This window comes from Neofelis nebulosa, chromosome 15, assembly GCF_028018385.1.
Source record: "Neofelis nebulosa isolate mNeoNeb1 chromosome 15, mNeoNeb1.pri, whole genome shotgun sequence".
NCBI classification, from domain to species: Eukaryota; Metazoa; Chordata; class Mammalia; order Carnivora; family Felidae; genus Neofelis; species Neofelis nebulosa.
In genome coordinates this window covers 1,106,739-1,133,606 of record NC_080796.1, presented here as the reverse complement: position 1 = coordinate 1,133,606, position 26,868 = coordinate 1,106,739, and the positions used below count along the sequence as shown (strand labels likewise).

The 26,868-nt window shown below is 62.3% G+C and overlaps 1 protein-coding gene and 1 pseudogene across 3 annotated transcripts in view; both read left to right on the top strand.

The window, feature by feature from the left end:
- Positions 1-8,817: 8,817 nt before the first annotated feature.
- On the top strand, positions 8,818-11,538 carry LOC131495927 (left-right determination factor 1-like; annotated as a pseudogene).
- Positions 11,539-14,126: 2,588 nt separating this feature from the next.
- LOC131495872 (CSC1-like protein 1) overlaps positions 14,127-26,868 on the top strand; it is a 28,828-nt gene continuing 16,086 nt past the window's right edge. The window contains exons 1-6 of one of the 3 annotated variants that reach the window (XM_058701047.1): positions 14,127-14,237; positions 18,503-18,702; positions 21,256-21,335; positions 23,005-23,071; positions 23,917-23,954; positions 26,706-26,836. In XM_058701047.1, coding sequence (XP_058557030.1) covers positions 14,150-14,237; positions 18,503-18,702; positions 21,256-21,335; positions 23,005-23,071; positions 23,917-23,954; positions 26,706-26,836 — 604 coding nt within the window. In that variant the 5' untranslated portion in view covers positions 14,127-14,149. Of the gene's footprint in view, positions 14,238-16,996; positions 17,159-18,502; positions 18,703-21,255; positions 21,336-23,004; positions 23,072-23,916; positions 23,955-26,705; positions 26,849-26,868 lie in introns of those variants that run through there. The other 2 variants (XM_058701045.1, XM_058701048.1) reach the window with 2 other exon arrangements.

The following is a 26,868-nucleotide window of genomic DNA, read 5'->3' as shown; positions in this document are numbered from 1 at the left end:
GCGACTCCCTTCACTGACCTGCCAGATCCTGCAAGGAGGTCAGGCTTGTGAGAAATGACCGAACAGCGGCTGCAGTCCTTGAGCGCCGAGTACAGGTTGCAGCCCGGCCCGGGCCCTTCACGCCGGCCGCCCCGAGCCTCACAAGCCCAGGCCTCGTCTTGGTCGCCTGTCTGAATTGGTCGCCCCGTCAAGTGGGCGTCTCGATCCCCACTTTTACAAGCCAGGAGAACGAGGCTCCGGGTCGCCCAGGGCTGTGGTGAGCCGCAGTAACTTAGAGCCCGAGAGCACCCATTCTGCCGGGGGACCCCATCTCCGAACAACACGTGGGGGCAGAGGCCGAGGCCCCGGGTGTGGACGCACTAGCCTCAGCGTAACTTAGAGCCGGGTAGTTAGGACTCTGTGCACATACGAGTGAGGACATCAGAATATCCGTTTCCTTGGACTGTATAGAGAAGTCCCCCAGCCCGGGGGGTTTCAGCAACGAAAATCCCCTGTGGGCACCTACGCGACCTTGTTTTGCCTCAGTCACCTCCTTAGAGGCCGTACCTCTGAGTACAGTCACGTTCTGAGATCTGAGGCTTAGAGCGTCCGCCCATGAATTCTGGGGGACAGCATTCAGCCCATAACACGCAGAGTCTGGGGAACAGGGACGTCATAGGGAGAAGGGGAAGAGAAGGACCAGAGAGCAAAGGGCAGGCAGTCTGGGCAGGGGCGCGGGGGTGCGGGGAGCTCGCAGGACGAGGTGGAGGAGAGGCCTGGCCGGCGACAGAGGCCACAAGTGATCCGGGTGGAGGGAGCTGGGCTCTGGAACCAGAACCCGGGGGAGTGGGGAGGCTCACGGCAGGCGAAGGTCGTGGCTGGAGCGGCTGCCTCCACCTTGCAGAGTCAGTCATCCGTCCCACCAGTGCGGTCATGGGGGTCACCACCGGCCGCCGCCGGTCGGGGCTGTGGTGTCTCCCGTTCTGTTCCTTTGCTGTCCCCAGGCTCCCCATATCTGGAGTCTCCCTACAGCTGTCCCCGCTCCGGAGACACCAGAACATCTCCTGGGACCACCCCTAGCCTGCTCATGTCCCCTCGGTCCCCAGTGCTGCAGGGAAGGGATTGCACCATCACGCACACACGCACACACACGCACATGCACGCACCCCAGCGGATGCTTCTGTTTCACTCAACTGCTGCTCACACAGAGCGGACGCCTCTCGCGGAAACCTCCAGTGTAAAAAGGGACTCAGAATGAAACAGAGACACGTCTTGGATGATTCCCGACCAGGGGAGACGGCCGTGGTCTCGAACTGGCGTCTCTGGAGGGATGTGAGCACACGCAGGTCGAATCCCTCTTGTCCCGAGAGGCCCCTGGGCTGCCCAAGGTCACACAGCTCACTGGTCCCGCCCGTGCCCCCTCGAGGCTCCCTCAGCCACCCCAGGGGCTGTGTCACACCAGCCCGCAGGTGCCCGAGACTTTTCCCCCTGCCTCCCACCTCCCCTGCAGCCTCCTTCCCTTCTAGGGCTCAGGGCAGGACACTGGAGCCCTGCACGGGGAACACGGAGCCCTGGGGACCGGCCCTCCCTCACTTGCCGTGTCTCTCCAGTTTTAACTGCAGGGGTGAGGCTTTCTAACTGGAGTTTTGTTCTCCCGCAGGAAAGCCCCGTGGGCCCACTGCACAGAGCATGGGGGGCGCGTGGGGCTCCGGGGGCCTAGGGTTGGAGACGTGGGGGGGGGGCGTCCCATGACCGAGACATTTGACTCCAGCCTTGCCGCTCCGTTAGCAAGGACCTCAGCAGGCCTCAGTTTCCCCGTCTGTAGAACAAGGAAGCTTGCCCTCAGAGCCTTTCTGGCAGCTCTGAGCCTTTCCATACCTGCCTGCCCGTGACCGTGACCACAGCCCCCGCCTGTGGCGCTCTGCACTGTGCCGGGCTGGGGTCTGGGTGTTTCCTGCTGTTCTGATTCTGCCCTGTCCTGTGGGGCTTCCCTCTCCCCACCCCGTCCCCACCAGTGTGACCCCCACTCGATGCACAAGGTGTCCTCCTGTTAGGAGATGCCCTGGGACGGGGCGGGGGTGGGGGTGGGGGAGGGCCCCTGTGGGCTCCCGGGGGGTGGGGGCAGAGCCTCTCCTGGGCCTGGGGAGACCGCACACCTCAGAGCTATTTTCCGGAGAAGGAAATGAAGTCAGGCTCACCTCCTCAGTAAGGCTCAGGGTCAGCCCCGCAGCACAGAACCAACTGGGGCCCCTGTGCGGACCTGGGGTCCCGCTCCTTGCTGGGACCGGGGTCCCAGGCGGGTACAGAGACTTCCCGGTCCACAGCAGGGCTCGCTGCATGAGGAACGGCCCTGCCCTCATGAGCCTGGTGCTCCCGGGGCTCCGGGGCAGGTGGGCCACAGCTGGGGAGCTGACGACCCTTCCCGGTCCCCGGGAGGCCATCCTTGGCGGGAACCTGCAGCCTCTTAGGCGGACGAGGGTTTGTGCAGGGAGAAGCCCCCCACCCTTCGCTCTTTCCTAGTGCTTTGGAGCTGGATGAAAAATCGAGTTTACGAAGAGACGGAGATCCTGAGACGTTCCCCAAGTTCACACAGAGCTAAGACTCCATCTTGCCATTCGTTACTTCATTTATGCAATCAACAAATATTGATCGACTATCCAGCACAGGGGGCTGGCAGCCGTTCTCCCACAGGGACACAGCCGTGAATGGGCCGGACAAAGTCACCGAGCCGTGGTGTCTACATTCTAATGGGGAGTCGTCCACAAGCAGTTAAACAAACAGATAAAGAAGGTGATTTCAGATAGCACCAAGCAGCAGGAAGAAAATAAAGCTGGATGATAAGAGAGACCTTGATGGGTGGGGGCAGGAAGGGACGCACAGATTTTATGCATGGGCAAGAGAGGGCTTTCTGAGGACGTGACGTCTGATCTGAGTTCTGGATGATAGGAATTAGCTAACCCTGCCAAGGTCAGGGCTCAGCACCTTGCAGCCAGAGGGGACGGCTAGTGCGAAGGCCCTGGGGTAGGACCGGCATGGCAGGTGTGCAGACGGTAAGAAGGCCCACGTGACTGGCTGTCGGGGAGCAAGTGGGGAACCGTGGGCTCAGAGGCAGGGGGGTGAGCCTGGCCCAGGTCAGCCTGGGCTTTAAGATATTTGAGTTCCATCCAAAAGTACAGCAGGAAGTCATTGGAGGGTTTTTGCTTGGTGGTGGTTGTGTTTTAATTGACTTGATTTTTTCTTTTTTAACGTATGTTTATTTTTGAGAGAGACAGACAGAATGGGAGTGGGTTAGGGGCAGAGAGAGAGGGAGACACAGAAACAGAAGCAGGCTCCAGGCTCGGAGCTGTCAGCACAGAGCCCGACGCGGGGCTAGAACTCATGAACTGTGAGATCATGACCCGAGCCGAAATCAAGAGTCGGATGCTTGGACCTCCCAGGCGCCCGCATATATTTTTAAAAGTAAACTCTACCCCCGATGTGGGGCTCTTACTCACGACCCCCAGATCAAGAGTCATTTGCTCCACTGATGGAACCAGCCAGACACCTCTGTGGCTTTGCATTTTGGACTTAGATCTGTGATCCGTTTTGAGTTAATTCGGGAGGGTTTTAATTAATAGAGTACCTCTGATTAAAGTTTGTCTGGGATTCCTGTGGACTGTGGGGGCAGGGAAGGCAGAGGGAGGTGGCAGTCACAGCCTCCAGGACGAGGGATGGATGGTTGGTCCCAGATGGTCACCCCCCAGTGTGGGGGGTCGGGCCAGACGCCCCTGCAGCCGGGAGGAAAGAGAAGCCGGTTCATTCCCTGGCCTCCTGCCGTGTGCGGCTCAAGGGGGCCCTTCTGGCCCGGGGTCAGAGACACGGTGAGTTGCCTTCAATACAGCAGGCTGAGTGTGGACCCAGCACGGGGACCAGTGGAGACAGAGGGCCACTCTCCCAGACCTGTTAGCCCTCTGCAAACACAGCCCCTCTCCCGGATGTGGATTCCACTTGGGCTCAAGAGTTTTGCTGGGGACGTAAAACAACGGGGCAATCAAACAGAAGAAAGCCACTGTGGACAGGGACATTGGTCACGGGGGGGTCGGCCCCCACGTTTGTCATGCACGGAGAGGGGCCCTGCCCCCCAGGCTGTGGGTCTGGGCAGAGCCAGGCCTTCTGTGGGGTCTGCTGGGCGGGGAAGTCATCTCAAAGCCAGACCTGCTGTCCCTGAGGGGAGGAGGGGGCGTTGGGGTGGGGAGAACGAGGAGACCCTCGACAGCTCTGACCGAGGGCCTGCAGTTGAGGACATTTGGGGACTTGGGGCGGTGAAGGCTGGAGCCCAGGAGTGGCTTCACATCGGCATCACCCTGTCCCCTCCTTTTCAGGGCCGGCACCGCTGTGGGTGCCCCAGAGACGGCCCGAGGCCCGGCCCCAGGTGCCCTGGGCTGTCCCAACAATGCCGCCCTCAGCCTCCCAGACCCCGGGTCTGGGGCCCACGTGGCCCCTTGGGGTCCTTCCAGGATGGCCGGGGTCCACAGGGCCGCCCTTGCCCGGGGCTCCCTCTGCAGGAATGGAGACCCACGTTTCAGTTCGTCCAGCCCCTTCCTGGCAGGAGTGAGTCCTGGGCTCTCCTCGTTGTGCCGTCCACGAGCTGCGTGTCGTCCGGCGAGTTTTCTACCCTCTTCAATATGTCTCCACCTGTAAACTGGGAATTATGTCCTTTTTTTTTTGGCAAGGAACGTCTTGGGGTTAATCGAGATGTCAACAGAGTGCCCATCATATACATACAGTAGGTGCTTAATAAACAGGAGGAGTCTTTCACAGTGCTAATGTTCACAATGTTTTACTTTAAGAAAGTTAAGTTTGGGGCGCCTGGGTGGCTCAGCCAGATGAGATGAGAGAGAGGCAGAGCCCCACAACTACGGGGTGGGGTGGCCCCCCGAGTCTGGAGGCTTCCTTGGGCCAGAAGCTGTCTCGGAGGGGGCACCGCGATCTGGGGGGCACGTCTGGGGACAGGGGTGGGGTGGCCCGGGTCGTGCCCAAGAGCGGTGGCTGGAGGAAGGAGGCCTCCCGCAGCTGCGGAGCCCCCTTTGGCCCTTTTCTCTCCCTGGGGACAGTTTGGGACAGTGTCACTTAGTTGTCTGAGGCTGGAAGTACCTGAGGGGATGGGGGGGAGGAGGGACCGGACTGGAGGTGGGGGACATCAGGTCAATGTGGGGGCCCCCATGTCCCCATATTCAGAGCCCACCAGAGTCCCAGGGAGGCTGGCTTTCCTGTCCCTGAGCTGTCCCACCCACACCGTCCTCCTGCCCGTGTGACCCAGGCAGGCTCGGGGCTCCCACGCCACCAATGCGGCCAGCGGCTGATCTCTGGGGGGTGACACGGGGCCTGCAGGGCTCCCGGCGCCCTGGACTGGGACTACTGGTGTGTGGGGAGGACCTCCCCCCCCCAAGTGCTTGTCCTCTGTGCCCCCCCGGAGGGCCGCATGGGGACCCGCACCAGCCTCCGCGCAGCGGTGCACGGTGGGCGCATGCGTGGTTGCACGGGGACCTCCCTCCCCACCCCTGCATCTTCCTCTGGTGCTGGGGCAGGGGGAGCCGCTGGAGGGGGCAGGGCGGCTGGGCCCCAGAGGGCTTGGAGCTGGTTCCTCGCCAGCTCCCACGGGGCCCCCTTCCCCGCAACTTCCACGACGTATCTGACGAGCCTGTCTTTTGCTCTCTGTGTCGCGGGCCTCACTCCGCCCAGAACAAAAGCACGGAAACTCTGGTAGGACCTGGGATGGGTGACACAGGTAGGACAGGTAGGTCACCAGCGAAGGAGCCCCGGGACAGGCAGCGATCCCGGCGGGTGGATGGGCTCCCTCCCAGTCGGTGAACCACGGCCCCGGGGTCGAGAAAACACCCAGGTGGTCCTCTGGAGGACGAGCATCGGTTCCGGCCCATCTCCAGGCTGTGCTCCCGATGGTCGATGGTCGCTGTCGCCTGCCGCCTGCTGGTCTCTGTCCACAGCGCTCTGGCCCGCCCTCCTCCCCATCCACACCTCCTCAGTGCAGACGCTGCCCTCCCTCTCCCTTCTAATGACCCAGAGGCCCAGGGCTCAGAAACTCCAAACAGAACGATCACTGTTAGGCGGTAGGCCAGCGCAGACGGCTCCCTTCCTTCCTTCCTTCCTTCCTTCCTTCCTTCCTTCCTTCCCTCCCTCCCTCCCTCCCTCCCTCCCTCCCTCCCTCCCTCCTTCCTTCCTTCCTTCCTTCCTTCCTTCCTTCCTTCCTTCCTTCCTTCCCTTGTTTCCTTCCTTCCTTCCCTTGTTTCCTTCCTTCCTTCCTTCCTTCCTTCCTTCCTTCCTTCCTTCCTTCCTTCCTTTCCTTCCTTCCTTCCTTCCTTCCTTCCTTCCTTCCTTCCTCCCTTTTCTCTTTCTTTCTCTCTTGGGGAGAGTTGTCAGCAATAATACTCTCTTTTTTGACTACCCAGTAAAAAACGTTCAAAAACAAAAATGCCCACAGAAGCCAGTCTCTTTCCCCAAATCTTGCCCTGAAGAAGGATCTTCTGGAAGCCATGCATCTCCATAACCCTCTCTTCCTCCCTCCCTTTCTCTTCAATTAATTAAGCAAATATTTATTGATGACTTGGCTCCTTCTCTGTGTCCTGGGGACACCTGTGGGGACAAAGAGGAAGCTGACAGGAAAGGAAGCCCAAGTGCAGTGTGGGGGCCCAGGGGACCGGAGGCACTCCCTGCAAAGCTGTGTTTAGGAGCCAAAGGGTGCCCCACTGCCCATTTTGGGGGATGCACAGTGGGCACTCTCACCCCTGCAGAGCCTGGTGCCTCCCTTCCCTTTGGGGACCTCACGGTTCTCCTTCGCCCTCCCCACACCCTGGGTGGAAAACAATGTGGACATTTCACAGAGGCTCAGAGCAGTTGAGGCCTTTGCCCAAGGTCGTAGACTGTTAATGAGAGCACTGAGGGGTGCCCGGCCTGGCCCCTGACCTTGGACAAGTTCATCACCTGCCTGTGTGTGCTCTCCTTATCTGTCAGATGGGGGCATTAACAATGTGTATCCTGTGAGCTCATGGGAAGGGGCTTAGGAGCCCGGATCCACATCAGCTCTCCTTGTCTGAATGCAAAGGCGTCCTTCCAGAAAGGCTCTACTGGCCTCACCCAGCTGACTAGCAGATAGCTGTCAGGAGGGAGGTTTAGTGACTCAAGAGGCCACACAGCTCGTGGGTGGCACAGCGAGGAGAGCCCAGGACTCACTCCTGCCGGGAAGGGGCTGGACGAACTGAAACGTGGGTCCCCATTCCTGTGGAGGGAGCCCTGGGCAAGGGCGGCCCCATGGACCCCGGCCGTCCTGGGAGGGCCCCACGGGGCCATGTGGGCCCCAGACCTGGGGTCTGGGAGGCTGAGGGCGGCATTGTTGGGACAGCCCAGGGCACCTGGGGCCGGGCCTCGGGCCATCTCTGGGACACCCATAGCAGAGTCGGCCCTGAAAAGGAGGGGACAGGGTGATGCCGACGTGAAGCCGCTCCTGGGCTCCAGCCTTCACTGCCCTGAGTCCCCTCTGCTTCTGAGCCCAGGTCCGGTCAGGCTCGTCCCCCAGCATGGAGGCTGAAGGTGACCTCCGAGCCCACGTTTTCCCGTGGCCCTCACGTGGCAGCCTGGACTCTGGCTGGGGTCAAATCCTGGCCCGAAGGGGCAGAGGGAGGTGGTGGCTCCCACCTCCTGCCCAGCCCGGCCCCCACCACCCATCTCTCCGGGACGAGCTGGGTGCCAGGTTCGCTGCCCACATCTCAGGCCGGTCCGGTGTCCCCCACAGTGCCCTTGACTGGGTCCAAACAGGCCCTCAGGCAGTGGCACTGATCCCTCATTCCCTCACCCCCCTCTCCTCCCTCAGGACACAGGATCTGGCCCCAGGGCCGTTGAGGATCTCTGGCCCAAGGGACCCTGTGCAGGTGGAAGCCAGACTCCCACCTCCGCATCACCATGGATGGGGCTGCCACGGCCCATTGTAACAAATGTCCCAATCCACACTGGCTTTCTGGCTGCCAGATTTAGCAAATCAAAGTATAGGACTCCCACTGAAATCCGGACTTCAGATAAACGGCAACTAATTAGTGAGTCTGAGTATGTCACCCCTCGGTTTCTGGCTCAGAAGTCGGAAGGGGCCATGGATTGGTTTCCCCCCTCTAATGTCTGAATCCATGAACAGCCAAGAAGAGGGGGAGGGAGGGTCCTTATTGGACACCCACCCATCGGTGCTAAATGATCATAGGTTCCCTGGCCTGGGAAGGGTCCCCGGAGCAGGAATTTCCAACCGGGGACAGCCCAGGATCTCAGCAGTCCCCACCGCCCTGCGAACACCAGGCTGGAGGCTCATCCCTGCACCAGAACTGGTCCTTGATCCAAGAGCCCTGGTGGCGGGCAGGCACTCTACCTGCGGCCAGCAACTGGACGCCAGGGCCACACTCCGGTCGGTTCTGTGACTGGGGAGACTGGGAACGTGGCACAGAGGAGACGCCTGCTTCTTCTCCAGGAGACACATCTGTGAGGTTAACAGGGCAGGCGGCGCGAAGCAAGGCAGGGCCTCCCGGCCACCGTGCAGATAGCAACAGCCAGCTGTCCACAGTCCAGACGGGCCTCTGTGCCCTTTCCAGACGGCCCCCTCCTCGAGGCCCAAGGACCGTCTGGCTGCTGAGCTCCCAGGAGGTCCGAGGGGTGTGACCTCCCCCCTCCGCCCGGGCCCAGCTCAGGGCTGCCTATAAAGCTGGCCCGGGCCCGGTCCTCCGCACACCGGGCTGGGACCCTCGCCGAGCCTCCTCGGGGGACGCGTGCGCTCTGACCCCCGCCCCCCCATCCCCGGGCGGCACCATGAGGCCCCTGTGGCTGTGCTGGGCGCTCTGGGCGCTGCCCCTGACGGGCCCCGGGGCCGCCCTGACCGGCGAGCAGGTGCGGGCCAGCCTGCTGCGGCAGCTGGGCCTCCGCGAGGCGCCCGTCCTGGACCAGCGCGACGTGGAGGGGCTGGTCACCCCGGCCCACGTGAGGGCCCAGTACGTGGCCCTGTTGCGGCGCAGTCACGGCGCCCACTCCCGCGGGAAGAGGTTCAGCCAGAGGGTCCGAGGTGAGGTCCCCCTCCCACCGCAGCCCGGTGCTCGTTGGGAGCGGGGAGGCTGAGGCCAGCGGGCCTGTCCCGGGGTGGCCGTCGTGGGGGTGGGGAGCTCCACGGGACTGTGAGCGTGGCTGCATCCGGGGCCCTGGGCTCCGTCTGCACCAGGGGCCCCACTGGCAGAGGCGAGGCAGGAACGACACCCTCGTGGGTGCAGAAGCCCCGTGGGAGGAGGGGAGACAGAGAAAGGGGACTTGGGGCTAGTGACAGGGAGGATGGCCTTGGCCGGTCAGGCGCCTGGAGGCCTGGGGACGAGGAGGCTGGTCCTGAACGCTCTGCAGAGCTGACCGCTGGCGGCCACGTGGCCCGTGGTCAGGTGGTCCCACCGTCAGCCCGGAGCCTCAGGCGTTGGGGACACGGGGCCTGGTGCCTCTGGGGAACAGGAGCTGGCAACAGGCCCCAGGTGCCTCTTCCTCCGGTTGGGGACATTTCACTGGGCAGGAGCCCCTCAGGCAGGGAGTGGAGAGGAAGTCGGGGCTCTTGCCCTCCCTCCTGGAAAGGCCACTCTCAGCTGGTGACCACAGATATCCACGGTGGCTCTCTGCCTCCCTCTCTCCGCTGGCCCTCCCACTTTAGCTGAGCGCCTTCCCCTAAAGAAGGCTGCGTGTCGGGGCGCCTGGGGGGCTCAGTCGGTGAAGCGTCTGACTCTCGGTTTTGGCTCAGGTCGTGATCTCGGGGTTCGTGGGATCGAGTCCCACGTCAGGCTCTGCGCTGTCAGCACGGAGCCTGCTTGGGAGTCCCTCTCTCCCTCGCTCTCTGCCCCTCTCCCTCTTGGACTCGCTCTCTCTGTCTCTCTATGAAAATAAATAAATAAACTAAAAAAAAAAAAAAAGGCGGCTGTGCAGGTGAGGCCCCGCCCCCACCTCTCCCTGCCTTCCTGGGGGATTCTGCTCACTGGCTCTGGGCCCCGCGCCCTCCCAGCAGGCCTGACCTGCCTGCTGACCCTGCTCCCGTCCCCAGAGGTGGCGGGCAGGTTGCTGGCGGCCGAGGCCTCCACGCACGTGCTGGTGTTCGGCATGGAGGGGCGCCTGCCACCCAACAGCGAGCTGGTGCAGGCCGTGCTGCGCCTCTTCCAGGAGCCGGTCCCCAAAGCGGCGCTGCGCAGGCTCGAGCGGCTGTCCCCGCACGGCGCCCGCGCCCGCGTCACCGTCGAGTGGCTGCGCATCCACGAGGACAGCTCGAACCGCACCTACCTGGTGGACTCCAGGTGGGGAGGCCGTGGCCGGGCTGCCAGTGGGGAGGGGAGGGGAAGGGGGCGCAGGTGGGCCCAGCAAGGCAGGGTGGGTGGGGGTTGGCGGGGAGTGGGGGGGGGGAGGGGGACTGTTGGAGTGGGGACGGGGTGGGTGGGCCCCGTGGGGGGGAAGGGGGAGGTGGAGGGGGCTGGAGGGGGAGAAGGGGAGGGTGGCATGTGGCCTAGTGTGGGGGAGGGGGGGAGAGAAGAGGGGGAGGGGAGGGGGAGGGGGCAGGTGGGCCCAGTGTGTGGGGCGGGGCAGGCTCCCCCCAGGGGTGTCCCCAGCCCCAGCTCAGGCCCCCGTCTCCACGGGTGTCGCAGGCTGGTGTCCCTCCAGGGGAGTGGCTGGAAGGCCTTCGACGTGACCGAGGCCGTGAACTTCTGGCGCCAGCTGGGCCGGTCTGGGCAGCCGCTGCTGCTGCAGGTGTCCGTGCAGAGGGCGCACCTGGGCCCGCGGGCCTCGGGCGCCCACACGCTGCTCCGCTTCGCGTCCCAGGGCCAGGAGGGCACGGGGCAGGGCGAGCCCCAGCTGGAGCTGCACACCCTGGACCTCGGGGCCTACGGGTAGGCGCCTGGGCCCTCGGGGGCCCCCACGAACGGGCGGGTTGGCGTGGGGTCTCCCAGGGGCGCCGTGGGAATCAACGGACGCGGGGTTTCCCCCCCCCGTCCCGGGACTAAGGCCACGTACTGCGCAGGGTCTGGTTATTGGTGGTTCCCCGTCCGCGGCGCAAACCCCAGCCTGTGCAACGTGACGAGAGCTGGCGGTAAATCTCCCTCCCGGGTGCCCTCCCAGGCCCGTGACCTCAGCTGACCTGCGCCCCTCCCGTCCCCGCAGAGCTCAGGGCGACTGCGACCCCCCGAGGCGATGGAGGGCGCCCGCTGCTGCCGCCAGGAGACCTACGTTGACCTGCGGGGCATGCGGTGGGCCGAGAACTGGGTCCTGGAGCCCCCGGGCTTCCTGGCCTACGAGTGTGTGGGCGCGTGCCAGCAGCCCCCGGAGCCCCCAACCTTCAGGCGGCCGTTCCCGGGGCCGCGACAGTGCGTCGCCTCGGAGATGACCTCGCTGCCCCTGATCGTGGGCGTCAAGGAGGGCAGCAGGCCCAGGCCCCAGGTGGTCAGCCTGCCCAACATGAGGGTGGAGAAGTGCAGCTGCGCGTGGGACGGGGCGCCTGTGCCCAGGAGGCTGGGGCCTTAGGGCTGGCTGTGGCCTCCGATGGACTTGCCTCTGTGTGCATCCAGGCATCGGGACAGCTGGGGACTAAGGACTGCTGATGGCTAACGCTGGGCCATCTACTGAGCTCAGAATTTGCTTCCTGTGTCCATTCAGCTCACCTCCTAATTTTTCTGCCCAGGGTCACGACTCCCGTGCTTTGCTCTGGTCATTCACTGCACATCCCAAGCACTTACCTCTGTCAGTTCCCAAACTGTCACTGTCTCCTCGTCCCCTCACTGGGTCTGGGCTAAGCTCTGTGGAAAGGGCCTACGTGGTCCGGTCAAGTACGGGTTATGCATTTCCAACCCGGATTGTAAGGGCATTATCTAATAAACAAATGAAACACGTTTTATTCTGTATTTCTCTATTTTCCCCAGAACCCCAAGGGAACAGAAAGTTCTATAGAGATTAGGTCAACCTGCTTAGAAAATCAAGGAAGGAGCCGAGCAACACAGGAAGCTAGGATTGAAACACATTGAGCCCTGTGTGTCTGTCCTCTTACAATCGAAACAGACATCTTTTTGTCGTGGTGGACGCCTTACGGTTCTGGGCACAGCAAGCCGGCTTTGTTTCAATTCTACTTTCTACAAAATAAAAAAGTCTGTGATGAAAATCATCAGTCACACAAGCCTGTAGGTCACTCCTTTAGATTTAGGGGCACATGAGGGGAGCAACTGTGGAAAACGCTGGCTATGACAATTTATTTTTATTATTTTTTAATGTTTATTTTTCAGAAAGACAGAGACAGAGCGTGAGCAGGGGAGGGGCAGAGAGAGAGGGAGACCCAGAATCCGAAGCAGGCTCCGGGCTCTGAGCTGTCCGCACAGAGCCCCAAGCAGGGCTGGGACTCAAGGACTGTGAGATCATGACCTGAGCCAAAGTCGGATGCTTCACCGACTGAGCCACCTGGGGGGCCCCAGACAATTTAGAATGCCCAGATTATAGGGGCTGTTAAGTTGTGACTGTGTCGCAGGATCCCAGCCAGGACACCTTAATTCCTAGCCGGTCTGCACAGCGTTAATTAGCTCTGAATTCCACACTCTGAAAACCCCTATTTCCTTCCCCATCAAACAGAACGATTCCTGACTCCCATATACTTACTGGAGATTTAAGGAAACCGTGTTTTCCCAAGCACCCCTCATACTGTCTGATCCATAACAGGGGCTGTGGTTAGTTACCTCAACACACCGTCTCACCCATTTGGCCTTCTCTTGATTTTGAAATAAACTTAACCTACTGAAAATAAAATTTAGAAATCCCTTCGCTGTGAAGTCAAAGACCCTGACGTTTCTTCTTTTCTTTTTTTGGTCAGTGGGTGGCTTCACCATTCTAATTACAGAGATTAGTTAGAACCAGGCACTTGCTGGGGCACCTGGGGGGCTCAGTGGGTTAAGCATCAGGTTCTTGATCTCAGCTCAGGTCATGACCTCACAGTTCTTGGGTTTGAGCCCGGCCTGGGGCTCTGCGCTGACAGTGCAGGGCCTGCTTGGGATTCTCTCTTGGTCTTTCTCTGCCCCTCCCTGTCTTGTGCACGTGTGCCCTCTCTCTCTCTCTCTCTCTCTCTCTCAAAATAGATAAACTTAGAACCAGGCATTTCCCTGGACCCTTCAGCACAGACCAGGCAGGTGCTGGTGGCATTAATTGAGGCAGGGAGGCAGTGGGGACATGCAGGAGAGGGGTGTGAGAGGAGGTCTGATAAGTCTGGGGAGGTGGGGGGGCAGACATCCAGCCAACACCCCCCACCCCCATCACCTTGGGGGGGATCAAGTGTGAGGCTCTGGGCAGCGGAGGTAAGAGCAGGAAAGGATAGATGTCCACACACTTGCAGGGTGGAGCGTAGGGGCTGAGCGGACCGGGCTAAGTGGATCAGGGTTGAGTGGACCAGGGCTGAGCGCAGAGGCTGAGCAGGCCAGGCCGAGCAGGCCAGGGCCAAGCACATGGGCCGAGTGCAAGGGCTAAGTTGACCGGCCGAGCAAACCGGGGCTGAGCGGGCCAGGGCTGAGCGCAGGAGTAAGGGGACCCGGCGGAGGGGACCAGGGCCCAGCGGACCGGGGCCAAGCGCAGGGGTGAGTGGACCAGGCCGAGCAGACCAGGGCCAAGAGCAGGGGCAGAGCGCAGGGACTAAGTCGAAGGGGGCCGAGCTCAGGGGCCCTCTGCAAACTCCAGGAAATAACTAGTGGGGGCGGGAGCGGGGTGGGGAGAAGGAGGAGGCCAGATGGGACGGAAAAAACCCCTCAGGGAAGCAACAGGAGACACCCGGACCCCAGCCCAGCGCAGGGAGCCACAGGCCGGGGCTCAGGTCAGGGTCACGGTGATGAGTAGGGAGATAAGAGAGCGCCTTTATCGCTGCAACCACAGGAGGCCGGGGCTGCAAGGGCACATGCCATCCAGGTCTCTCTCCCCAGCGGGACCCCTAGAAGGGCCCCAGGAACAGCCGCCCCCGCGCCCCGGGACCCCTGGACCTGCGCCCCCTCCCCCCGCGGGGCGGCCCCGGGTGCGCAGGGGCGGGGTCAGGTTCCGGGCGTAAGTCCCCGGGCGGCGCGCGGTCGGGCGGGGGCGGGGGCGGGATCCGAAAACTGGGCTCGCGGTGCGCATGTGCGGGAGGCGCCCGGAGTTTCACTTTGAAACTTTTCGGGGGCGGGACCCGCCGGTCAGGTGCAGCCGCCGCGCGGGCGCCGCAGGTACGGTGGGCAGGGGCGCCGGGTCGGGGTCGCCCGCAGCCCTCCCGGGGCCGAGTCCAGGGTCCCGGCCCGCGCGGACCCCCTCTCTCCGGGCAGGGCGGGGACGTGCTTCTCTAGCTTCCCCGCAGCCGTCTTGGACCGCCCCCCCCTCCCCCCCCCGCCTTCGCTGGGGGCTGACCCGGCCGGCCGGGGAGCAGGAGCGCAGCCGGGGGGGGGGGGGGCTCTTCCTTCTCAGACGCCCCCCCCCGGGGGGTGCAGGTGGGAGCCACTGGGCCCTTTCCTCGGTGACCCCTGCCCGCGGCCCTGCTGGAGTCCAGGGGGGCCGGGGTGTGGGGGGAGGGGGCCTTGCAGGGAGGGGAGGAGGAGGAGATCTCCACCTGGAAACCCAAACCGTCGGGTTCGGGGACCTGATAAGACGACGGGCTACCTGAGACTCCGGGGCGGCCTGCACGTCCCAGCCCCGGGTGGGGCGGCCGCTGGCGCAGGACTTGCCCGGGGTGATTGACCAGACGACCTCGAGCTTCCTTCCAGGCCCAGGAGTGCCTGCGCGCCACCCCCGCGGTGTCCAGGCTTCGCGGTTAAGCCAGGGGGCTGTGCCCACCAGTGCAGCCCCGGGCACAAGGGGGCAGGGGAGGGAGACCCGCCTTTCTGAGTCCCTGGCTCCTGCTCAGACAGGGCTGAGGCCGTGGGGGATGGGGACAGACTCCAGATCATCCCGAACCCGACCCGAGAAACAACCCGTATTGTTTCTCCTTTCCCCTCCGGCCCGCATCACTGTCTTCCTCCCTCCTCCCCTCCCGGCGGGACACCTGTCACAGCCCTGAGTCGCTTCTGCCTCCACGTGGACGTGAGCAGAAGCAGAAACCTCTCTTCACACCACTTCTTTGTTCAGTGTTGGGGCAAAGGTCTCCCTGGCTGTTCCCTGGGCTCTAACAGGGGAAAAACCTGGACCGGCTGCTGACCTTGTGTTTCCCATTGGCTGGAGAAGTGACTTAAAATAAAAGCCAGGAGCCTTTTGGGTGCTCACGGACCAGGTGCTGGGCTGAGTGCTTCATGCACACGGTCTCAGGCGTGTGCCTCCCAACAGCCCGGGTTGAGAGAAATACCACCGCCCCGCTTCACAGGGGAGGAAGTCAAGGCACTGAGCGTGTAAGCCGCTGTCTGAGCCCAAACTCCAGGGCTGCTCAGGTATCTGCTGGGCGCGCTGCCTCCCACTGTAGCCAAAGGCTGGGCCGTTTTCTTGACGCTCCAGGGCTGACATCTCTGGAGGTGGACAGCTCTCCAGGTTCCTGGGGAACCCCCCCCCCCCGTTGTGTTTCCTTCACAACCTTCTTCTGCGTCTGGGAGCTCCGAGTCCGCTCCTCCCGTGGTGGAGGGACCCGGGCTGCTTGTGGTCTTGTAACAAAACCGGAAGATCTGCGATGATAAAAATACCCTGAATTTGTGTGGGGCCTTTTTGTAAGAACTGATGATGCTCACGCACCTGGTGCTACGTTCTGGTGTTTCCGGAAGGAAGGGGGAGGTGGTCAGGTGTGCTGCGTGGGCCGGTCCTTGCTGGACACACGTGGGCCGTGAGTTAGCACTGTGGCAAGTGGGAGACCAGCTGCTGGACCCAGCCCTCCCTCCCGACGGCCACGGCCAGGCTCTGGGGTGCACCTGGGCTGAACTTTGAGCTGGGGACCCGAGTCACCTGCTGCTCCAGGGGCTGCGGGGCCTCCACGGTGACTGTGGCTTTCCTGCCCTCACGTTGGTAGTGGAGAACCCTCTGGAAGGCATAGATACGTGCTAGGCACTCACATAGGTCTGTCGACGCACACAGGGAGGACTGCACATCCATGAAGGAGGGCCTCCTCCCCAGCCCGCGAGGCTGCCCTGTGCTGGCTGTGTCCCCAGCGGCCTGTTGGGGAAAGTGCAGGGGAGCTGGCCCTGGAGGGAGCGCGACCTTTCAGCAGAGTTTGGACGCCATGTGTGTCCAGCGCAGGGACAGTCCGCGATCGAGCTGAAAGGTCTGAGAGAGACCACCACCCCCCAAAGCTGTGCCCTCCCCCGGAAGGGGGCTGGCTCTGGGGAGCCCGGAGCCCCCCCCCCACCAGGCTGGCAGTCCTTGCTGGCCGACCTGGCCAGTTCTTATCGGACTGTGTAAAACCAGCCAGGGAGCCAGTTTGGCAGGAGGGAAGGGACCCAGAGGTGTGCCCGGGGTGGAAGGGGGTACAAGGAAGACGAGGAGCCTCGGGGGGCTTCCTCCCACGGGACCTCTGCTCTGCTCAGCCTCAAGCAGCATCGGCCAGGGCCGCCCGCCCCCAGCAGCCACTCCTCAGGGACAGTGCTCCCTCTGTGAGCATTTTATGGGCGTGATTTTTCCTTTCCTCTTTACCTTTCAAGCCTTCCCTGTTCTGCTGTGTCCCTTTTCCTGATTCTGGCCCTCGGGTAGCAGCTGCCCTTGGGGAGGCCCTTACCGGGGGCCCACAGCCACCCATGCTTCTGTGGAGTGGACCCTCCCTGGGCCCAGCGAGGCCTCGAGCCAGAGGTCAGGCTGCTGAGGCTGGAGGAGGAGGAGAGGGGCAGGCAGCACAGAGGAGCGCCCAGAACCAGTTTGGGTGGTGGTGGGGGATTGGGGGGGGGGAGCTGGGCGGGGGAAGCAGGGTGGAAACACCAAAGGCTGCATGTGAGGCCCTGAGTTCAGAGGCTTGGGGCGGGCGTGAGCCAAAGCGGAAAAGGCAGCTCCTGGTGACTCTGCGTTCCTTCAGGGAGGCCTGGAAAGGCTGTGCGGCCCAGTCCTGGGGTCGGGAGAGCCCAGCAGGAAGTGAGTGGCAGGCCTGAGGCAGCTTGGGAGGCGGCCGGGACTGTTCCTGTCTCTGCCGGCACTGGCTGAGGACCTCGCCCAGGGACTCGCCCGCAGTCCTTCCTTCCCTGGGCGTCTGGTATGTGTGAGGCAGGACAGGGGTTTTGGGGGGGGGGCAGGCGCTGGCCTCACAGCGTCAGGCCGGGCGCTCTGTCGGGGGTGGTGCTGCTGGGCGACCCTTAAAGCAGGGAAACCAAGATCTGCCTCCCAGAGGTAGTCTTTGTGACTCTGTTGAGGGCCACCAGCTCCGTGGCTCTGGCGTCACATCGTCTGGCCATTGGCAAGCCTCTCATAAGGGGTGAGAGAGTGACTCAGGCTCCTGGGTCATCCTCCCATGTCCTTGGAGCTGCCTCTAACCGCTTCCTGCAGTCCATCCTTTGTGTGTGTGTGTGTGTGTGTGTGTGTGTGTGTGTGTGTGTGTGTGTGAGAGAGAGAGAGAGAGAGAGAGAGAGAGAGAGAGAGTGTGTGTGTGTATGAGACATTGTCCCCAGCCAGCCCGTCCTGGGGGTCGAAGTGGCAGTCACCACCCCAGCCACATCGCCAGGCAGTCCAAATACCTCCGTCCCTTTTCTTCTGGTCCCCAAGATTTTTGTCCCTGTGGCAGGTTAGAGATAGCAGACCTCGCAGAAGTTCCCTGACAGACGAGTCAGAGCTTGAGGAAGGGTTGCTGAGTTATCGCTCCCGGCTCTCCAGCCACAGACGGTGTGAGGGGGCGCTAATTCGGGGGCCTTCGGGGGCCTTCGATGACAGGGACAAACACTGGTGGTTTCCTAGCTTCCTGGGGCTCCCAGAAGCCTCAGAGAGGAAAGGTCTACGAGCAGCCTGGAGTAACCTGGAGTCGTATTTGCTTTGAAAAGGCCGGGCCTTCCTGTTAGACTGGGGAGGTGGGGGGGGGGGGGTTTCCCCGGGAGGGTGGGGGTGTGCCCCTCTTTCCCACCTGCTTCCACCACCCCCCTTGCCCTTTCTGGCTGCCCCTTCAGGGCCTTCCTGGAGCTGACATGTGTGTGCGTACTTGGATGGACGTTCCTGATTTGTTTCTTCCTGCGTTTTCGTCTTTCCCACCTTTATCTCCTTCGTTTCTGTCCCCCGACTGTCCCCCCAAGCCCCCAGGGGCTCCCCGGGGAGGACTTTCCTGGCAGGAGCTCAGGCACCTCTTAGGAGGCAGGCCCCTGTCCCCCCACCTCCCTCCCTGCTGTGTCCTGATGAGCTGTCCACCGGGCCATCTGACCCTTGGGACTGTTCCCACAATGGGGCTATTCTCCTGGGCTCTGCCAGGCACGCGGGGCCCGGTGCCCGCCTCTCCCTGATTGCTTGCTGCTGGCTGCGCCTAGCGGCCCCTGGGCCCACCTCGGGCCCTGCCAGTGCGGGTGGGGGACCCTCCGGGGACCCCTGGTCCTGACTGTCTGCCCGGTTTGCTCTCCAGGGAGGAGGGGCACGATGAACAACTCCCTGATCCTGGAGCTGTGGCGGTCCAAGGCGGTGTCTGTGCGTGAGCGGCTGGGCATCGGGGACCAGCCCAACGACTCGTACTGCTACAACACGGCCAAAAACAGCACCGTGCTCCAGGGGGTCACCTTCGGGGGCGTCCCCACTGTCCTGCTCATAGACGTCAGTTGCTTCCTGGTGAGTCCCCTCCTGAATCGTGTCCCCCCCTCTCCTCCCGGGCCTTCTGGAAAACTCAGGTATGGGATCAGGCGTGCCCGAGTTCACACGTCACCTCTGCCCCTCACCTGCTGTACCCCGGGGAGCCGCGCTCTGCGGGTGACGCAGCTGTCCCCCTGGTCACAGAGTCAGCCTGTTGCGTGGTGAGGCCCGTGGAAGGGGTCAGTCCACAGGGACCAGAGGCATGGGCTGGAATAGAGTGGCCGCACCTCCCAGCTTAGAAATGTCACCTCCTGTCCCCCGCTGGGTCCTGGGCCTTTTAGGGGATCAGTCGCAGAGCAGAGGACACAGCTGGGGAAAGGCCCACCTTCGTGGCCTTCAGTGGCCCAGACCTGCCTGTTCCCAGGGGGTCCCCCGGTTTGCAGTATGCTGTTCTTCTCCCCCGCGGGTGGTTGGGTGGGATTCCCCGGGGGCCACGGGGCCCCTTCTTGTGTTCCTGCCTGTGGGGTGGCCATACCTCTCGCTGAGGGTATAAATGAGTAGCTTGTGCTGGGGAGGGGGTGTCCCCAGGACTCAGATCTGCCCTGTTGCCCCAGGATTTGCCTCACAGTGGCACCTTAGGGGCTGGCATGGGAACCCACCTGCCACTCACGTCGCTTTCACGAGAAAGGGCTCTGTGGGGCGCCCAGGGGGCTCAGTCGGTCAACCGTCCGACGCCTGATCTCGGCTCAGGTCCTGATTTCACGGTTCGTGGGTTCGAGCCCCACAGTGGGCTCTGTGCCGATGGGGAGGAGCCTGCCTGGGATTCTGTCTCCCTTTCTCTCTGTTCCTCCCTGGCTCGTGCGCTGTCTCTGTCTCTCTCTCTCTCTCTCTCTCTCTCTCTCTCTCTCAAATAAATAAACTTTAAAAACATTTATGAGAAGGGCTTTTAGGTGCCAGACAACCTGTTTCTTGGAGTCCACGTGTAGGTTGAGAACACCAGCCTCGGGTGACAGGGGTGGGGGGTCCCGGGGGTGCGCCGGTGACGCTGAGGGCTGGTGGGAATAACGAGAAGGGGCGCTGGAGAGCGAGGGTGGACACGGCTGCAGGGGCGCCGGCGAGGGGAGCTGGGTGTTTATCAGGGGATGTGATGGGTGCACACGTGAGCCAGAGCGGCTGGGAGAACATGGGCGCATGAGACACACACCCCAAGAAGGCAGCAGAGGGGGCGGCGGGGTTGGGGGGGGCACTTGCCGGACGGCCTTCAGCTTTGTCCTGAGACGTGACTCACCTGCCTCCGGGAATAGTCACCAGCTTCCCCGTCCACCTGGAGACGGTCCCGAAAGGGACGCGGCCCCTGTGGGGTTCTGGCCTCTGGATTCCCTTTAGGGAGACAAACCCACATTTAAAAGGTCAGTTCTGGGCGCCTGAGTGGCCCAGTCGGTTAAGCATCTGACTCCTGATTTCGGCTCAGGTCATGATCTCCGAGTTCGTGGGTTTGGGCCCCACATTGGGGGAGCCTGTTTGGGATTCTCTCTCTCTCTCTCTCTCTCTCTCTCTCTCTCTCTGCCCTTCCCCTGGTTGCTCTCTCTGTCTCTCTCTGAAAATAAATAAATAAACCTTAAAAAAAAAAAGCTTAGTTCCTAAAAAAAATAAGTAAATGAAATAAAATGAAAATAAAAAATAAAATGAAATAAAATAGAATGAAATGAAATAGAATGAAATGAAATAGAATGAAATGAAATAGAATGAAATGAATGAAATGAAATAAATGAAATGAATGAAATGAAATAAATGAAATGAAATGAAATAAATGAAATGAAATGAAAAGAAAATGAAATGAAATGAAAGCCTGGTTTGTGACTGAGGCCGGCAGGGGTAGGTGAATTGAAAACGGCTCTGTGTCACCCTCCCTGAACCTTGAAGGGCGGTGGTCTGTCCAGGCAAGACCGGGTCTGAGGACCGCCAAGGTGAACGCGGAGGAGGTGGTGTGGAGCTTACAGATTTTACAGCTGGACGGGGTTTAGAGCGATTGGCTGAGGGCCCCAGGCTGTGGAGACCGAGCTGCCAGAGCCCAGGCTCCTCGGTGGGCACTGTCCCCCGTCCAGGCCCCATGCTGGCGTCCTCGGGGCTTGCCTGGGGGAGCACCCGGCTCGGCCTGGGGGAGCTCTGCTTCCTCGCCCTGTAATTAAGTGCAGTTCTGTGTAAGAGGAAGGAAGCGGGTCCTGGGCGGCTGTGAGGCCTGGTCTCGCCTTCCTGCTCAGGAGCACTGAGGGCTGATCAGCGCAGGGTCGGTGGGGTGGGGGTCCTGGCTGTTGCTGCCCTGAGAGCAAAGAGCGGGGCCGATGCTCATGGTGAGGAGGGCGCCGGGGCCAGCTCAGGGACGGGCTCGTGGCCTCTGTGCCCTGGCATCGGCGACAGGCGCTCGTGAAGACGGTGGGCAAAGGGTCGGATGGTTGAGCTGTGTGGCCTCGGGCGGCTCGGTGCCCTCTCTGGGCCCTTGTAGCCCCGCTGGGTTCAGGCTGGTGGGCTTTGCCCCTAAGGCAGGTGTCTCTAATGAGAAGTCCCTTTACTTGGTTTCTTCTCTCCTGTCAGTGTTTGATCTTGGTGTTTTCCATCATAAGAAGGAGATTCTGGGATTATGGCCGTATCGCCCTGGTGTCAGAAGCGGACAGGTAAGCAGGACGTGTCACCTCGAGAGCGTGAGTGTGTGTGTGTGTGTGTGTGTGTGTGTCACTGGGACGGGGCTGGGGGCCCACGCGTGTTGCTGACACTACGTTGTGTCCACTGAGCACATCCGTCCGCCAGGCCTGGGTCAGAAGCCGTCTCTCCTCACCACAGGTGCCTCTCCCACGGCCGTGGCCTGGCCGTGAACCTTGCTGGAGGAAGTTTAGTTCCTTTACACACTCGGGGCTTTCGTTATCAGCTGAGACGGATGCCACTCTTCTTCCTCACCCTGAATGTTGAAAGAGTGTCCCTTCTCTGACATGAGTTAGCTGGGGGCTGGGGGCGAGGCGAGCCCCCGGGGAGCTGCTCCTGTCCCCGCTCAGGGTCAGCGTGGGCCGGTGGCCCTCACTCAGCCAGCGTCGGGTGAGTCTGGTGCAGCAGGGACCCCCTTGGCTGGACGTCACCTGGGCTCTGCTGGCTGCTCACGACTCCTCAAGGGGGGACCGTCCTCTAGGTCCGCACCCTGGCGTCTCCAGCCCCGGCTGGCTGTCACACGGCCTGGGACCTGGTGTCAGATGCAGGACAGGAAGCAGTGGGGGGAGACACCCCTGTGGCCAGGCTCCCCCCACCGGGCCGCTCGGCTTCCCCAGGCCGACCTCCACCCTTGCTGCACAGGCGTTGGACTGTGGTCTCTGTGCGAGGCACGGGCCGCGTCGCTGCGAAAGCTCCGTGCCGCTTCCTGCCTCCTGGGTCCTGGCGTTTGCGAAAGCCCGAGGGTGTTCACCTTGCCCCGAGGGCTTCTTGGGAGCCTTAGACAGTTTTGGGGGGACTCTGGGGACGTGATGTGTTTGTGGCACCCCGAGTCCCAGGAGGGGCCGTGCACTGGAAAGGTACTGAGCCTGTGAACCCCAGGAGGCCCTGCTTCCTCCTTGGCTGCAAGGCCGTGGTCAAGTCCCCACCTTCTGGGGTTTCTCTCCTCCTGTCCCCTGTCCCCCGCAGGGCACCCAGAAGGTCAAATGAGAGAGCTGCCTGTGAAGGCTTTGAAAGTCAAGGTTCTTCCTGTCTTCTGCCCCTGCGAGTGAGGTTTTGGAATCGGTTCTAGAAAACTGGAAGTGATAATGAACATAATTCACACACCTCAAGCGACCCCCCACACACAGGGCAGGGGAGGGGAGCCCCCCCCAGCATCCAGACGCCCACGCTCCCATTTTCTTGTCCCTGAAAGTGGGGTGCCGCTTGTCATCAATGGCGGTCACACTTCAGTCTTTCTCATCGGTTCATAAGATTATTATGTCCCTGGCAGCCAGTGGTGGTGTCGATTTGATAAAACGAGGTTAATCTGACGTGCCGGGAGACGTATCGCAAACGTCAACAGTCTGAAGTCCCCTTGGGTGGGCCCGGAGCCGAGGCCCCAGGGTGCGGGGTGCGGGGACGGCCTGCCAGTGCCCTGACCCCTTGTCACCCGGCCCATGTAACGCGGGGGTTTCGCGTCTTGCACGCCCAGGTGCGGTCGCCGCCCTGGTGGGTGTGTTTCACGGGCTGAGTTAGATCTTGTCCCAGACTTGGAGGAAGGCCACAGCTTTGGTCCCGGGCTCTAAGGGATGGCGGGATACCGGACGGAGGTTTTCAGACTTCGAAAAAGGATTTCCTGGCATTTTTTTCCTTTTGTGTTCCCAGCGATTCCAGGTTCCAGAGACTGTCATCGTCGTCCTCTTTTGGGCAACAAGATTTTGAAAGCGAGCTGGTTGGTATCGACGGGACAGGCGTGGCTGTGGCCGTGGTGGGGGCGGGGCAGGGCAGCCGGGTACTGGTTCGGGGGCCGACTTGGCCCCCCGCGTCCTGAGTGGCAGGTGCTGGTGGTGAGCCCCCTGGACTTGGGACGGACCGCGGGGAGGGTGCAGCGGGGAGGCCCAGGGGGTGACACGGGGTTAACTCTGAGGCAGGAGCTCCCGAGTCCCCTGTGGTCCCAGCGCTCGGCTCTCATCACACGCAGGGATCTGTGTGACGGTTCATTGCTGACGTGCCTGCTGGCGGCGAGTCAGAGGTGGGCGGCCCAGCCGGGTTCCCCGGCACCTGACCCTGAGGAGGTGCCCAGCGGGCCGGGGTCCAGCCCAGCTTTGGGGGTGGAGGGGTTACGATCAAGAGAGGCGATGGACAGTCAGCCGACGGACCCTCTTCCCTCCAGAGTCCCACCTGGGGGGGGGGCCTGTCCCATCCGTGAGGCTTGTTTCCTTGTGTCTGTCCTGCGTCTCGGTCAGCACTGCGGGCCATCCAGCAGAACAGTTCCAGAACCGCTCTGAGCTCTCACCGGCTCTCGGGTCAAGTTCAGGCCTCGGCCCTGGAGCAAACTGTCAAAACTTGAGGGGTTTTTACGAGAATTCCAGGCACAGGGTGCGTGTCCCAGAGGACTGGGGGCCGGCAGACTCTGTCGCCTTGGGGACAAGCCGTGGCCTTTGCTGGATTTGGGACAAAAGCGCTGCTTCTATATAACGGGGGGTTAGATGGTTAGTGACCGTCAGAGGCGGTGATTCCATCCGCCTCCCGGGGACAGAGATGCTCAAAGCTAATCCCTGATCTCTCCGTTCCCAGGGATGCTGTCCCTGGCTGACTGCCATCTTTCGCCTGCAGTGAGTACAGCGGGTGTGTGCGTGAACGTGGGTGGGTGTGTTAGTGGGTGGGCGCGCGTGTCTGCCTGTCTTTCCTCGGGTGGCTTTGCCTCTGCGCTTGGCCGGCGAGGAGGAAAGGAGCCGGGATGCCTGACGCCGAGATGGGTCCCTAGATGCTTCTGGGTTCGAGGCGGAGCCTCGTGTGGGGGCCGGGCATGCAGGTGGCCCACACGGCCCGCACAAGCCACTTTCCCCCTCGCTTTGGGCAGGAACGCTTTGCACCTTCAACTCCTCCGCTTCCAAGTTTCCTTGTTTCTAACGTTTGGGGCCCGTGGGGAGAAATCCTGTGAAGCTGGGAGCGGCTGGGAGCGGAGGAGGTGCGGTTTCGGAGGTGGTGAAAGAGGAGGGCCTCTTAGAATTGATGAAATGCGGTGGTTGCGGGACGTCGGGTACGTCCCTCTCCCTGGGCCTCAGTTTCCACGACTGTAAGAGGGGCCCAGGCGACACAGCGGGAGAGGTGGGTCGGCCGGCCCCTGCCTGCCCACCACCGCGAAATCACGTCACTGGGACGCGTTTCCTCCTGACGTGGCAGGTCACTCCGAGCGCGGGTCCGGCGCACACAGAGAGGATTTTAGGTGTCCTAGACCCTCCCCTGACACGTGCCCACGGCGGGTGCCCCTTGGGGGACTGCGGCCTGTGGCCACTGCTGGGTGGGGCTCAGGCTGCTCCCCTGTCCCGGCGGTGGGGACCCCACTCAGCCTGGGTTGGGTGGGGCGGCGTGAGACACGCTGCGTCGTCATTTCATGGTAACCCGCAAAGGCTGTTGGCAGATCTGCTCTGTACCCCTCCTCCCTCCACCCCTCCTCCCCATACCCCCTCCTCCACCCACACTTGCTCCTCCCCACACCCCCCTCCTCCCCATAGACCCTCCTCCCCATACCCCTCTTCCCCTCCCCCAACCCTCCTTCTCCTCCCATACCCCCCTTCCCCTCCCCATACACCCCTCCCCTCCCCATACCCCCTTCCCCTCCTCCCAACCCCCTCTTCTCCCCCATACCCCTTCCCTCTCCCCATACCCCCCTTCTCCCCCATACCCCCTCCCTCTCCCCATACCCCCCTTCTCCCCCATACCCCCTCCCTCTCCCCATACACCCCTTCTCCCCCATACCCCCTCCCTCTCCCCATACACCCCTTCTCCCCCCATACCCCCTCCCTCTCCCCATACCCCCCTTGTCCCCCCATACCCCTTCCCCTCCCCATACCCCCTTTCCCTCCCCCCAACCCCCTTCTCCCCCCCATGCCCTCCTTCCCCTCCCCATACCCCCTCTCTTCCCTCATACCCCCCTTCCCCTCCCCATGCCCCCCTTCCCTTCCCCATATCCCCCCTTCTCCCCATACCCCCTTTCTCCCCTCCATACCCCACCCTGTTCCGTGCCCCTCCCCCCCGCCCAGTTCCCTCTGCTGGCACAGGCATTTCTCTGGAGGGGGGCTGTCACTGGTACTCTGAGTGTCCCCACTCTGTCCCTGTAACACTGTATCAGACACTGGGATGCCGCGTGTCCCCCGGCTTTGTCCCTGTAACACTGTATCAGACACTGGGACGCCGCGTGTCCCCCGGCTTTGTCCCTGTAACACTGTATCAGACACTGGGACGCCGCGTGTCCCCCGGCTTTGTCCCTGTAACACTGTATCAGACACTGGGACGCCGCGTGTCCCCCGGCTTTGTCCCTGTAACACTGTATCAGACACTGGGACTCCCTGTGTCCCTGTAACACTGTATTAGATATGTTTTCAGTGTCTACTCCTTCCTGTTGCAAAAAGGATACTTTGACTGTTTTAAGGCCACAGTTGCATTCTAACAGCTGCTCGCGGCCAGTGTTGCAGGTGACATTCAAAGCATCCCCTCAGTTTCCTTGGCTTTGCCTTCCTGGCAAGATAGGGAGTCGGTCAGAGGTGTGTCTCCAGAAAACCTGTTGAGGAAAGAAAGTCGGAAGTCGCCGCCGGGTTAGGTTTGGGCCCCCATCCTGTTTGTTCAGTGCGCACGGTTGGGGGCAGGGCAGGTACTTTCTGGCAGGTGATTGGGAAGTGCAGCCAGTGTGGTCAGGTGCAAAGCTCTGTCCTCCAGGTAAACAGCACGCAGGGTAGCGTCCGTCCCCAGGCTGGCTTCTGAGCATCTGCCCGGTGCCCGGCCGGCCTGGCGTGCCCACCTCACCGCCTCACGTGTGGCCCGTGGCTCCCGCCGGTCTCCCACCTCTCGGATCTGCTTTGGTGCCGTGACACCCGCTTCTCTTACCACTGCCCGCGCAGAATTTTCCTGCTTTTCTGGAAGCCGGACCCTCAGGGAGACCCCCCTTTTCCCTCTGTGGCATTCTGGCTGTCAGCGCCTGGAATTTTCCAGGTCCCCAAGGGGGCCGGAGCGTCCAAATAGGGCAAGGAGGAAAGGGCGGAGCCCCCATGAGGCCAGCAGGACACAGGGAGGGGGCCGGACGGCAGGGTGGGGAGCCCGGAACAATTGACATGTTGACAGAAGCAGGAGGGGCTGCGGGACCTCCCCCTGCACACGTGTCTGCAGGGATGCGGGCAGCAGGTGCCTGGGGGTGTGGTGTGGGGGGTGTGGTGCAGGGCGCTGGGAAGGAGGCTCCTCCGGGCTTGTCCTGCCTCCGCCCTCCCGAGCTGCGCGACTGAAAGCTCGGTGTCCTGGGATGTGAGGAGACGGGACAGCCCGGCCCGGCCCTGCCGCTCACCCGGGTCCCCTGTGCGTGTCTTGGGCAGCGATGACCAGATTCTGGAGCGGTGTGGGGAGGACGCCATCCACTACCTGTCCTTCCAGAGACATGTCATCTTCCTACTAGTGGTCGTCAGCTGCTTGTCCCTGTGCGTCATCCTGCCCGTCAACCTCTCGGGTGATTTGCTGGGTAATGTTCCCTCGTCTTGT